The sequence below is a fragment of the Diorhabda sublineata genome, chromosome 10 (genome assembly GCF_026230105.1).
Source record: "Diorhabda sublineata isolate icDioSubl1.1 chromosome 10, icDioSubl1.1, whole genome shotgun sequence".
In the NCBI taxonomy this organism is placed as follows: Eukaryota; Metazoa; Arthropoda; class Insecta; order Coleoptera; family Chrysomelidae; genus Diorhabda; species Diorhabda sublineata.
In genome coordinates this window covers 19591242-19604434 of record NC_079483.1, presented here as the reverse complement: position 1 = coordinate 19604434, position 13193 = coordinate 19591242, and the positions used below count along the sequence as shown (strand labels likewise).

General features: G+C 35.0%; 2 protein-coding genes and 1 long non-coding RNA gene across 3 annotated transcripts; 2 read left to right on the top strand and 1 right to left on the bottom strand.

Moving 5' to 3' along the window:
* Positions 1–1116: 1116 nt before the first annotated feature.
* Positions 1117–8835, bottom strand: LOC130449974 (ubiquilin-1-like). Its single transcript, XM_056788114.1, has 3 exons — positions 8695–8835; positions 6441–7338; positions 1117–2121 (listed from the first exon to the last, which is right to left on the bottom strand). The coding sequence occupies exons 2-3, from the start codon at positions 7271–7273 to the stop codon at positions 1227–1229; spliced, it is 1728 nt and encodes a 575-aa protein (XP_056644092.1). The 5' UTR covers positions 7274–7338; positions 8695–8835; the 3' UTR covers positions 1117–1226.
* Positions 8836–9132: 297 nt separating this feature from the next.
* On the top strand, positions 9133–9724 carry LOC130449748 (uncharacterized). Its single transcript, XR_008910491.1, has 3 exons — positions 9133–9316; positions 9377–9500; positions 9555–9724. It is a non-coding gene; the product is annotated as an uncharacterized LOC130449748 (long non-coding RNA).
* Positions 9725–11459: 1735 nt separating this feature from the next.
* Positions 11460–12757, top strand: LOC130449598 (uncharacterized). Its single transcript, XM_056787533.1, has 3 exons — positions 11460–11660; positions 12003–12179; positions 12235–12757. Exons 1-3 carry the CDS (start codon positions 11581–11583, stop codon positions 12455–12457), a joined length of 480 nt encoding a protein of 159 aa, XP_056643511.1. The 5' UTR covers positions 11460–11580; the 3' UTR covers positions 12458–12757.
* The last annotated feature ends 436 nt before the right edge of the window (positions 12758–13193 follow it).

The window sequence follows — 13193 nt, the reverse complement described above, 5'->3', positions numbered from 1 at the left end:
AACATATACAGGGGCACGCAAAGAATATCCTGGGTGATAAATATTTTTAAAATTTCATGAAGCTTCGTAAATTGAATGATTAATCACTAGAAATTTATCTTATGTTGCAAATACATGGTTAACGCCCTAAATATATGAAAATTGGGTACTAGACAATTTTTTAATATAAGTCAAATTGATGAAATCCATTGAATTTCTGATACACTTTCCTCGGAAGTTTCATTAATTGAATACAAATAATTTAATATATTAAACATGGTAGGGAGTGTCAGTTATTTTTTTTTAAATAAGCAATAACAACCCTTAACGTCTTTGTAAATATACATTGTATAGTTTTTGTTTGTATGCATCGTCAAACAAATGTATTGGATTTTTACCGTGCTTCGAAAGATACGTCACGCTTTTCCAATTACTAAAAAACTAGGATAACGATTTTCCAATCAATTTTTTCAAAATTTATTGTCACATTTATTTTAAAATATTTTAAAACTACAAAAGTTTGAGGGTTACTACTAAATAAAAACACGTTATATACAAGGCGTCCAATGTTCAAATTAATTCTAAATAGTATGTTATGCTGACGAGACCTAAAAACACTGAAACTTGTCTAGACCAGAAAACCAACTTAATAATTTTATTAACACACTTAATTTATAATTTTTTCATATCGGAAAGTTTTATACGAGGGATAATACCATAATCCAAAATGTTTAAAAGTTTCCAAAATCATCAGGGCAGCATAAAACACAATTTTTGGATTCGATAGACGATCACAAAGATCCAAAATGTTGCACGGTTGTCAAAGGTAGACATATCAAAACAATAATTACATAAATACACGCAAATATCGTTGCCAGGATCATCAGGGCAGCATAAAACTCAATTTTTGTAACAATTTTTTCGGAAATCGATCTTTTAGACCTCGATTTTTAATGTATCGATTTAAAAATCGATCTTTTTGGAAAAAATCGCCATTAGAAACGTCAGAATGATGACAACGTCAGATTTGACATAATGACGTCAGCGTTGCAGTGTTGCCATATATTAAAACCTCGTATGTTAATAATTATCGATAACTATGGGTTAGTCATGATGAAAAACAAAATGAAACGAATATTTCGAATGTTTTAAAGATTTATTAATAATAATTTAAGTGAAATAACACATTTTAAACGCCAAATCACGAATTATATTGTCAATATATTTAATCCTAGATTAATAATAGTCTAGCTCATCGAAGACAACTGCCCTTGCGACAATAATTTCTCGACGGCGGCATTTACGTCTCCGAACGTCGAAATCAACGCCTGCAGATTAATTTCTCTATTAACGAATCCCATTGCCGCCAACTGTTCCAATTGCGCTTGGTACCTCTGTTCAGGCGGCATACTGTTATCGGTATTAGCCGCCATATTGGACACCATTCTACTCATAAATTCCGAAAAAGCGTCTCTCGGAGTACCGGGCGGTGGGTTACTCGGTGCAGTTTCCGTTTGATTGTTTGTATTTAGGGGTTGAGGGGCTGGGGGCGGGAAAGTATGGATCAAATTGGGAGCAACTTGTCTTAAATTTTCCATCCCCTGTTGGATTTGGAGGATGGCGTCTAACGCTTGGGAATTCGTCATGAGATTATGAACTTCGGGGTTTTGTAATTGTTGCACCAACTGCGGCATCATGTTCCTCATTTGTTCTTGGAGCGCGGGGTTATCGGAGATCAGGGGATTCTGAGCTAGGAGAGTATTCGCTATATTCGGATCGGCGTTGAGGGCTTCCAACACCGATTGGGTGTAAGGTGCTTGAAGCATATTTTGTATCAAACTCGGATTTTCGGACATCTGTTGGAGTAGACTGGCCAGAGGCGGTGGGTTCAAAACGCCGCGACCTGGATTTGTTTGGGCGCTCGCTTGAAATTGAGCGGCCAATGACGGCAACATGGATTCTTGTATATTCGAGAATAAATTCGGGATAGGGTTAGTTAGGGGAGGGGGAGACGATGGTTCTAAACCCATGGCGCGTTCGTGACTTCTCATTAATTCTTGTAGCATCGAAGGATTTCGTGCTAATTCGGCCGTTTGTCGTAACAGCTCGGGATTATTGAGAGTTTGATTTATTTCCGGATACCTTCAAAAAAATCCTAAATTAAATAGCGACCCCGTTAAATTCTCGATATTGTTCTGTTTGCCAATTGTTGCTAACGAAACATTTCAAAGTAAAATTATAAAAAAAAATCGTCATTCGACCACACAATGGAGCGCCGGAACTGCTTCCGAGGTACAATTCGAAAAATTCCAATCTTTTATCGAAAAAATCCTCGTAAACAACGAATTTTCGTTAGTTGTTACTGATACCGGTCGTCAAGAACGCGGCGCGTCGACAACAGAGCCCGTTTTCAAGAATTTCCGGTACGTCTTCCACACTGTTGAACGATTTAATAGCGGCAAGTTCGGAAATCACAATCAAAACATTTACGGTAACATTTCTAAACGGAGAGTTCAACTTCAAGGTTAATCCGACCACAAAATGGAGCGCCGGAACTGCATCAGAGGTACAACTCGAAAAATTCCAATATTTTATCGAAATCATCCTCGTAAACAACGAATTTTCGTTAGTTGTTACTGATACCGGTCGTCAAGAACGCGGCGCGTCGACAACAGAGCCCGTTTTCAAGAATTTCCGGTACGTCTTCCACACTGTTGAACGATTTAATAGCGGCAAGTTCGGAAATCACAATCAAAACATTTACGGTAACATTTCTACACGGAGAGTTCAACTTCAAGGTTAATCCGACCACAAAATGGAGCGCCGGAACTGCATCAGAGGTACAATTCCAATATTTTATCGAAATCATCCTCGTAAACAACGAATTTTCGTTAGTTGTTACTGATACCGGTCGTCAAGAACGCGGCGCGTCGACAACAGAGCCCGTTTTCAAGAATTTCCGGTACGTCTTCCACACTGTTGAACGATTTAATAGCGGCAAGTTCGGAAATCACAATCAAAACATTTACGGTAACATTTCTAAACGGAGAGTTCAACTTCAAGGTTAATCCGACCACAAAATGGAGCGCCGGAACTGCATCAGAGGTACAACTCGAAAAATTCCAATATTTTATCGAAATCATCCTCGTAAACAACGAATTTTCGTTAGTTGTTACTGATACCGGTCGTCAAGAACGCGGCGCGTCGACAACAGAGCCCGTTTTCAAGAATTTCCGGTACGTCTTCCACACTGTTGAACGATTTAATAGCGGCAAGTTCGGAAATCACAATCAAAACATTTACGGTAACATTTCTACACGGAGAGTTCAACTTCAAGGTTAATCCGACCACAAAATGGAGCGCCGGAACTGCATCAGAGGTACAACTCGAAAAATTCCAATATTTTATCGAAATCATCCTCGTAAACAACGAATTTTCGTTAGTTGTTACTGATACCGGTCGTCAAGAACGCGGCGCGTCGACAACAGAGCCCGTTTTCAAGAATTTCCGGTACGTCTTCCACACTGTTGAACGATTTAATAGCGGCAAGTTCGGAAATCACAATCAAAACATTTACGGTAACATTTCTAAACGGATAGTTCAACTTCAAGGTTAATCCGACCACAAAATGGAGCGCCGGAACTGCATCAGAGGTACAACTCGAAAAATTCCAATATTTTATCGAAATCATCCTCGTAAACAACGAATTTTCGTTAGTTGTTACTGATACCGGTCGTCAAGAACGCGGCGCGTCGACAACAGAGCCCGTTTTCAAGAATTTCCGGTACGTCTTCCACACTGTTGAACGATTTAATAGCGGCAAGTTCGGAAATCACAATCAAAACATTTACGGTAACATTTCTAAACGGAGAGTTCAACTTCAAGGTTAATCCGACCACAAAATGGAGCGCCGGAACTGCATCAGAGGTACAACTCGAAAAATTCCAATATTTTATCGAAATCATCCTCGTAAACAACGAATTTTCGTTAGTTGTTACTGATACCGGTCGTCAAGAACGCGGCGCGTCGACAACAGAGCCCGTTTTTGAGAATTTCCGGTACGCCTTCCACACTGTTGAACCATTTAATAGCGGCAAGTTCGGAAATCACAATCAAAACATTTACGGTAACATTTCTAAACGGAGAGTTCAACTTCAAGGTTAATCCGACCACAAAATGGAGCGCCGGAACTGCATCAGAGGTACAACTCGAAAAATTCCAATATTTTATCGAAATCATCCTCGTAAACAACGAATTTTCGTTAGTTGTTACTGATACCGGTCGTCAAGAACGCGGCGCGTCGACAACAGAGCCCGTTTTCAAGAATTTCCGGTACGTCTTCCACACTGTTGAACGATTTAATAGCGGCAAGTTCGGAAATCACAATCAAAACATTTACGGTAACATTTCTAAACGGAGAGTTCAACTTCAAGGTTAATCCGACCACAAAATGGAGCGCCGGAACTGCATCAGAGGTACAACTCGAAAAATTCCAATATTTTATCGAAATCATCCTCGTAAACAACGAATTTTCGTTAGTTGTTACTGATACCGGTCGTCAAGAACGCGGCGCGTCGACAACAGAGCCCGTTTTTGAGAATTTCCGGTACGCCTTCCACACTGTTGAACCATTTAATAGCGGCAAGTTCGGAAATCACAATCAAAACATTTACGGTAACATTTCTAAACGGAGAGTTCAACTTCAAGGTTAATCCGACCACAAAATGGAGCGCCGGAACTGCATCAGAGGTACAACTCGAAAAATTCCAATATTTTATCGAAATCATCCTCGTAAACAACGAATTTTCGTTAGTTGTTACTGATACCGGTCGTCAAGAACGCGGCGCGTCGACAACAGAGCCCGTTTTTGAGAATTTCCGGTACGCCTTCCACACTGTTGAACCATTTAATAGCGGCAAGTTCGGAAATCACAATCAAAACATTTACGGTAACATTTCTACACGGAGAGTTCAACTTCAAGGTTAATCCGACCACAAAATGGAGCGCCGGAACTGCATCAGAGGTACAATTCCAATATTTTATCGAAATCATCCTCGTAAACAACGAATTTTCGTTAGTTGTTACTGATACCGGTCGTCAAGAACGCGGCGCGTCGACAACAGAGCCCGTTTTTGAGAATTTCCGGTACGCCTTCCACACTGTTGAACCATTTAATAGCGGCAAGTTCGGAAATCACAATCAAAACATTTACGGTAACATTTCTAAACGGAGAGTTCAACTTCAAGGTTAATCCGACCACAAAATGGAGCGCCGGAACTGCATCAGAGGTACAACTCGAAAAATTCCAATATTTTATCGAAAAAATCCTCGTAAACAACGAATTTTCGTTAGTTGTTACTGATACCGGTCGTCAAGAACGCGGCGCGTCGACAACAGAGCCCGTTTTCAAGAATTTCCGGTACGTCTTCCACACTGTTGAACGATTTAATAGCGGCAAGTTCGGAAATCACAATCAAAACATTTACGGTAACATTTCTAAACGAAGAGTTCAACTTCAAGGTTAATCCGACTACAAAATGGAGCGCTGGAACTGCATCAGAGGTACAACTCGAAAAATTCCAATATTTTATCGAAAAAATCCTCGTAAACAACGAATTTTCGTTAGTTGTTACTGATACCGGTCGTCAAGAACGCGGCGCGTCGACAACAGAGCCCGTTTTCAAGAATTTCCGGTACGCCTTCTACACTGCTGAACCATTTAATAGCGGCAAGTTCGGAAATCACGATCAACGCATTTACTGTAACATCTCTAAACGGAGAGTTCAACTTCAAGGTTAATCCGACTACAAAATGGAGCGCTGGAACTGCATCAGAGGTACAATTCGAAAAATTCCAATCTTTTATTGAAATCAACCTCGTAAAGTTACAGATACCGGTCGATAAGAACGTGGCGCGTCGGCAACCGAGCCCGTTTTTAAGAATTTCTGATACATCTTCTACATTGTTGAACTATTTAGTAACGGCAAGTTCGGAAATTGTTTTAATGTCATTAGGCAAGTTGTGAAGTGTTTAAACCGCGCTTGTATGAGTGCAGGACATTCACAGATGACGTAGTCTGCAGTTTCGTTCTTCTACATGAATCAACGGCACTCTGGATCGTCCGTGACGCCCATGGTGTGAATATGGCGTCTTAGATGACAGTTTCCGGTCGTTAGTCGGATTTCGCGCTTGTTTAGTTGTTTGGTGCGAGACCCAACCACATGGTTAAGCGATTCCAAGTGTCCCTTAGATACTTGAAATTCCATTAACGTATAATATATAATTTGCTTTTGTATACAGGGTTACTGAGTTTGACATTCGTCGAGTACTAAAACCTAGTTGTAAATTGAGTTATTCGAAACAGTTTGACGATCTTTGAAACTAAATGAAATATTACAAGAGATAAATAAAAAAAAATTAGGTACGAATTGGCAAACAGACAAACCTTCTTATCAACTTACCTTTGAATTAAGTCCTGCATCTGCGGATTCCTCATCAATAAAGTCCTCATAACATCCGGATTACTCATCAATTGATTCACCAACGGATTATCCAAAAGATTCCTCAACATATTAGGATTCGACAATAATTCGCTCTGCATTTGGTTTTGCAGTTCCATGAAAGTATTCGCCCCCAAACCCAATTGTCCAAGACCGGCCAAGCCGCCCAAACTACCTAGTTGGAAAGGGGTGGCTGCTATATCAGCCGGTCGTCTATTGGCTGCGGTTTCGGATAGTCTCGGCGCAGCTCTGATAACTAGATGAACGGTTAATCCTTCTTTGATATTATGTTGGAGTAAATTATCTTCGTCTTGCATAATTTTCCCGGCGAAAATCAGACACAGTTGATCTGGTTCGGCGTTGAATTTCGGAGCTATCAAAGCTTTTAGATCTTTAACTCCGGCGTTTTCGTCTACGTTGAAAGTTTCTTTTTCTTGGGGTGTTTTTATATGGATATTTATCATTTTAGGCGGCGGTTTCGGTGGTTCCACCTCTTTAGGCGGTTCCGGTTCAACTGGATTCGATTGTTCCTCAACCGCTGCCGCTGCGGCGGCGGCGGCCGCGGCCGCCGCCACCACGGCAGCACTATCGACTATATTACTTTCTTGTTCACCAACTTCCGATGTTTGTTGTGGAGGATCTAACTGTTCCGGAGGACTTTTTACTGTTTCAGCTTCCGGTGGTATTTCGGGAGAAATGTCCTCCGACGTTTCCATGTGTATCGGAGGGACTTGCGGGGTATTGAGAGATACGTCGGGGATAACATCGTGATTATCTGGTACCTCGTCGGCCATATTCGTAATTTTATTTAATGTAGGCTACTTTAAAATCGGCACAGTCACTGTCATCCGTAATGTCCCTGAAAAGGACGGAATTAAATTATTCGATTTTCATATATAAACAATTACGATATAACCGAAATGACAAAATGACAGTGTCAAATAACGAATTTAGAGTAGCTACTACAAAAAAAAAACCGAAAGTACACGAGTTCCATACAAAATTTCATCCTTCAGAATTTTTTTCATTCGAACGCGCATTTTTTCCGATGACAATTTATTTTATTGGATCCAACGATGAAAATATGACAATTTATAACTCACTAGTCACTTGTAAACCACTTCAAATTTCTAAAATACTCGGTCAATGACTCATAATCGCATAAAATAAAATTTACTTACATAATAACAGTGAAAAATATGAGTATTTGTTATTACTTAATCTTAAAATATCCACTTTATCATAAATTTCAATTATAGTCGTTCTAAAGCTGGATTAATGACGATTCACTGACAATATTCGTACAAAAATTGCACTAAATATCGAAAATTTCCTCGAAAATTATTTTATAGTTTATAAACGACATAAGATAAAGCGCTAATATATTAATAAAATTGTTATAAAGTTAAATTTTATTCGAAAACCATAGTTTCAAGTTTTTTAAAACTTTCTTGATGTTACATTTAGGATCTCACGGTATATACTAACCTCAATTAAATATAAATTCTTATCAAAACTGTTCTAGATATGAAACAAGCTCGATAATAGATATTATTAACAAAAAATGCCTGAAAAATCATACTTTGAAAAAAAATATCTAGATCATATTAATATTTCCGACTAAAATGTATTGTTTATAATAATAAACTACCTTATTACAAGTAAAAATTGATAAAACAAAAACATCAAAATAGAAATAACCAAATAACTTATTGAAAACCAAACAAGCAAAAAACATTTGTTATTAGAATAATACGTATAAACTTGGCATATTCCTAGTCCAAATATATTGATTACAGTAACCACCAGGCAATAATGGCACAATATTTTTTTTAATAATATTTGATATATTTTAAGAATATTTGTATCAAACAGAAGTTGCTAGGGAACGTTTATATTGAAACCATCATACTGATAGACACGAATTTTAATACAATCTAAATCTATGCGAATTGAGGTTATAATATGCAAGGCAGCGTTGTTCTCAAAACAATTAAACGCAATAAAAATAAAACAATAAAACCTTCATAATACGATGTACTTATATCAAATGATGAATTTTAATATTTGAAACGTGATTAAAGTGAAGCTTGGGTAGTGGACAAACTTGCTTTATACAACGCGGGAGAAATACCGGTAATGATCGTTTCTTTGTACAAATTATATTTAAAACATAATTAACTGTTATAATAAAAAAACTAAAACTATTACATACCTGTTTATATATTAAAATCGATCAAAATGCAAACTTGTACACATAAAATTTGAAAGATTCCAATAAATCACAATGGCGTCAACCTAAAGGAAGCTGCTGAAATTTTCAACTACCCTCATCGCTACTATTTCTACGCATGTCATGAACGTTTAGCTTCGCGGTATTTCGATTAGTAACACAACTGAATACTCGACATTTTTATTATTATCTACCCGAATGACTCGTTTGACTAACTATAATTTTATTCGTAGAATAGCTACGATCAGAACCAGAAACGATTGTTTTTAAAGACTCTAGCGCAGTCTATGTTCTATTAGAACAACTAATAATTTCAAGTTGTTCAAAATAGAAGGAAGTGAATAAATTTGAAATAATGGATAAAGATTCCTCGAAATTGGAAGATATATCACAATACGTAAAAAATTTGGAATTAGAAAATAAAAATGGTAATAAAATATTTTGGGTATAAAAGAAGTATGGTAATAAATATACCTTTTCAGAAAATTTAAAGTTAATCAAGTTGAATAACGATTTAAAGAAAGAAGAGGCAAAAAAAATTGAATTCGAATTAAAAATTGAAGAATTAAAACAAAACATAGATTTCTATACCAGTCAAGCAGAGGTAAATATTGATACAAATTTTATTTAGAGGTTAGGATTTTTAAAGTTATGTTTTTAATAGAATTTTAGTAAACGATTAAACTACGGGAAAAAAATGTATTCACAGTTTGAATTAGCTACCGAATGTTCCAAAAGATTTATCAGTCTATATAATTCACCATCATCAGATTATTCAATGGAAAGACGTATGTAGTATTCACAATTTTGAAAATGAAAATTATTTCGAATAAACTTTCTAGGAGACGTCTATAACTTTGATATTAGCGATTTTTCCAATGAAATTGAACAACTCTATCGGAAAATACAAGAAAATGTCACTATAATTAACGATCTTTCAAATGATCTAATGGTTTACAAAGAAACTTAGTTTTTTGTATTTATTGATGTTTTGTAATTCAGTTCTGGTATAATAAAAAACATTTTTTTGAGAAATCATTTATTTAAAAAGTATACCTAACACGTAAACCTCAATCTGTGAAAAAATCAACCAAAGGACTTATTGATGACTTTCGTCACAAAGGTTTTAATGTTAATCCACTTTAAAAATATTTGTACAAACCCTTCGTTATTTACATAGACGATTCAAAACCTTCTAAAATGCGGTGATAATTCAATCAAACTTAATATTCACGAATACCTTTCTCAAAATCCTAATCTACGTAAATTTAAAACTTCTTTGTAGCTATAATAATTAACTCACCACTACATGGGTTATTAACATTACTCTCTCAGGTATGATAACATATATCCTTTATTATAAATTAGAAATATTACTAAAAAAGTGCAACAAGTGCTTGATAAGATAGTGAGAATGTTTATTAAAAAAAAAACACCAACAAATATACTTGATTCTCCTTCTTTTTTTTAAATTATTGTGGTCTTGTCTTATTAATAATCTATTTTCCTATTCTTAAAGACAGGAAGTCTCAATACAAACCTGTATATAAATCGTCAACATATTGACAGTGGTCTTGTTTTATAAAGGACTTACAGTTTCATAATATTTTATTTCTTAAATATATAAATATAGAATTGACGTGTATATATTGAAGAAAATATTATATAAGGGTTTGATTTAGTAGAAAACTGATTGATCAAATTTTATTTATTAAAAATATTCTATATATCATATTGTGTAATCAATTATGAAGCAATTTGGTTTTTTCTAACAAATTTTCAAGATGCGATTCCAGTGTTGTTATTTCTTGAAGTTTGGCTTCCGCTAATTTTTCGTATTTATCGCAATTTTTTTGAAATTCTTTTAAATCATTTTTAAGGGAATCGTTCAATTCTTGCAAATCTGCTAATTGTTCTTGTAAATTGTGCACTTTTAATATTAAGGAATGTTTAGATTCGCTTCCAACTTCTTCTGGATACCCATCTAAAGAAGCTATTTTATTTTTATAACCATTTAATTCTTCGGCTATCTCTTTGTTGTTCCTATCTACAAGTCGGTGCATAGTTTTGGCTTCTTTCAGTTTCATTTGAGACATTTTTATGACTTCTGGTAGAGGCATCATTTCTTGAAGCTTTTCTTGCAATTGCATTTTTACTTTTTGAATCTGAGAACTAATATTCTGATGAACGCGTTCATATTTTGGATCGATTTTCTTGTTCATTTCTTCCACTAAGAATTTCTCTATAGTTTATTTCATGAAAATATGCTGACATACTTTGACACAACCGTGTCATATGGTTACATGAAGCAAAATACGTTACTAAATATAATATAATTTACCAGTAGGTGCTATTTTATGAAAATAAACCATATTTCACTCTAATTTAATACAAATAAAAGAAACGACAATGAGAAATCAATTTTTGATAAAATTATATTTGAATTTATTGTATGAGGCGCCATCTATTGGAACTTTTGTCGTTCGAATTGCAATCGCCAGCTCTGCTTCTTTTTGTAATAGACTCGTTCGTGTAAGTACGACACCAGCAATATTGATTAGAAGTATAATACGTAATTGTTTTAAATAGGGTACGTTTTTTGCTTCAATTAACTCAATCAACAATAGTGATTCCATCGTTTTTCGATTTAATTTAAATTATTTATCACAAAAAAGTGGTGTACGATGAACATTCAAATGAACGCACCTATTGACGAAACTGTTATTAAACGTCAATTGTCAGAAACTTTTGTTGTAGTAACGTATTTTTGATTGTTTTTATTAACATCTCATAGGTTTGTTTATATGTTTTAAATGTTAATATTTTACATGAGAATCAATAACTGTGTGGAATAATAAAATCTACAAAATGAGTGTAGTTAATTCGGATGGGAATATATATTTAGAACGTCTGCATAAGATTATAGAAGAAATCCCCTCGGGGGTCAGGTAAGAAAATGTCATTGCCCTGTTCTTTGTTAAAAATTCTTTATAACGGCTCTTCGTATTCATTTCGACACCCACGTTTATTTTCATTTAGCGGTTATAAATTGCAAGGAAGTCATTTTGGAATGCTAAACTAGATCGGGATTAGTGCAACTATGTTATATTTGATTATATTGCACCAGTCCCGGCCTGATTTGGTATTTAAGAATTCAGCATTCGTATCGGAAAAGTGGTAAGTACTATTATTATGTGAAATTCTCACTTTAACATGTACTTGTACAGCAAATAAAATAATTTTAATGAAATCAACAAATTGTTTTGTTGAGATTATATAATTTATTTCAGAGATCACGATTTTGAGACAATCCTCAAAGTACAACATTCACAAGAGTTGTTGAAAACTACTAACAATAACATCATATTTCCAGCTAATCAGTGGTTAGATAATGTTTGGAAAAACTGTGATGTTTCTAAAAAATTGGAAGAATTATCAGATGTTACTAAAAATGTAGATTCTGCTTGGTAAATAAATTATTTTGAATATTGTAATGTCGTTTTAAATCTACAATATTTGCAGGAGACCTGTTACAGGAGAAGCTGATGTAAAACCATTACTTGCAAATGTATTAAGGGAAAGAAAAAAACGATTGGAGCAAGAAATTAAAAAAATTCGGGAACAATCTTTGGCTTTAAGAGAGAATTTGATGAATTGTAATTCGATATTGAATAATAATGTTGATAAGATGAAGAAATTTTATCTAAGTGGTTTTGAAAACATTGAAAATAGCATTCAAAACTAATAATTTAAACTTATTTAATTCCCTTGACAGTTTTTCAGGTGATTTTAAATTGTAAGAATTAAAATAAAGCAATTTTTTCAAAATAATTTTTTTTTTAATGGAAAACAGCTTTTTAGTCGCTTCGATTACTTTTGGAGCGAAAACTGCGACGATTTGATGATTTTCAGTATCGACTCGATCGAGTGGAAGTTCTAGATGTGTCCCAAAGATGGTGTGACAAGGTCCGGAATAGCGGAGTAATTATATTTCAAAAAATAGGGACACAAATTAATGTTGATGTAAATAAAATATTGTGAAAAACTGTGCTCAAATTATTAAGGTGATGATAGTGAAACCTAAAGGTGAGAAATTGTTGTACGAGGTCGCCAAAGAACAACGTTACCAGATTCCCATTTAAGTATGAAATTTCAAGGAATAAAGTTGAATTGATGATTTAAGGTCTTGTTAGAGCGAGAATGAAGTCAAGTTTGAACTACATTGTCGTACTATGTCACATGAAGATTGAGGTTATGTTCGCGTTCAAAGGTATAATTAGATCACGTTGGTGGAATTTTTCATATGGAACTTGACGTTATGTCAAAGCAATTTAGAATGGCGATTAAAGAAATAAGGTTGAAGAGTCTAAATCGAAGTTCAAAAGTCTTACATCATATAAACGTGAGTATGACAACACATTTGAATGACGTTACCAGATTTTTAAAACAGGTTGAAATTTGAGTAAATATAAAAAATGAGG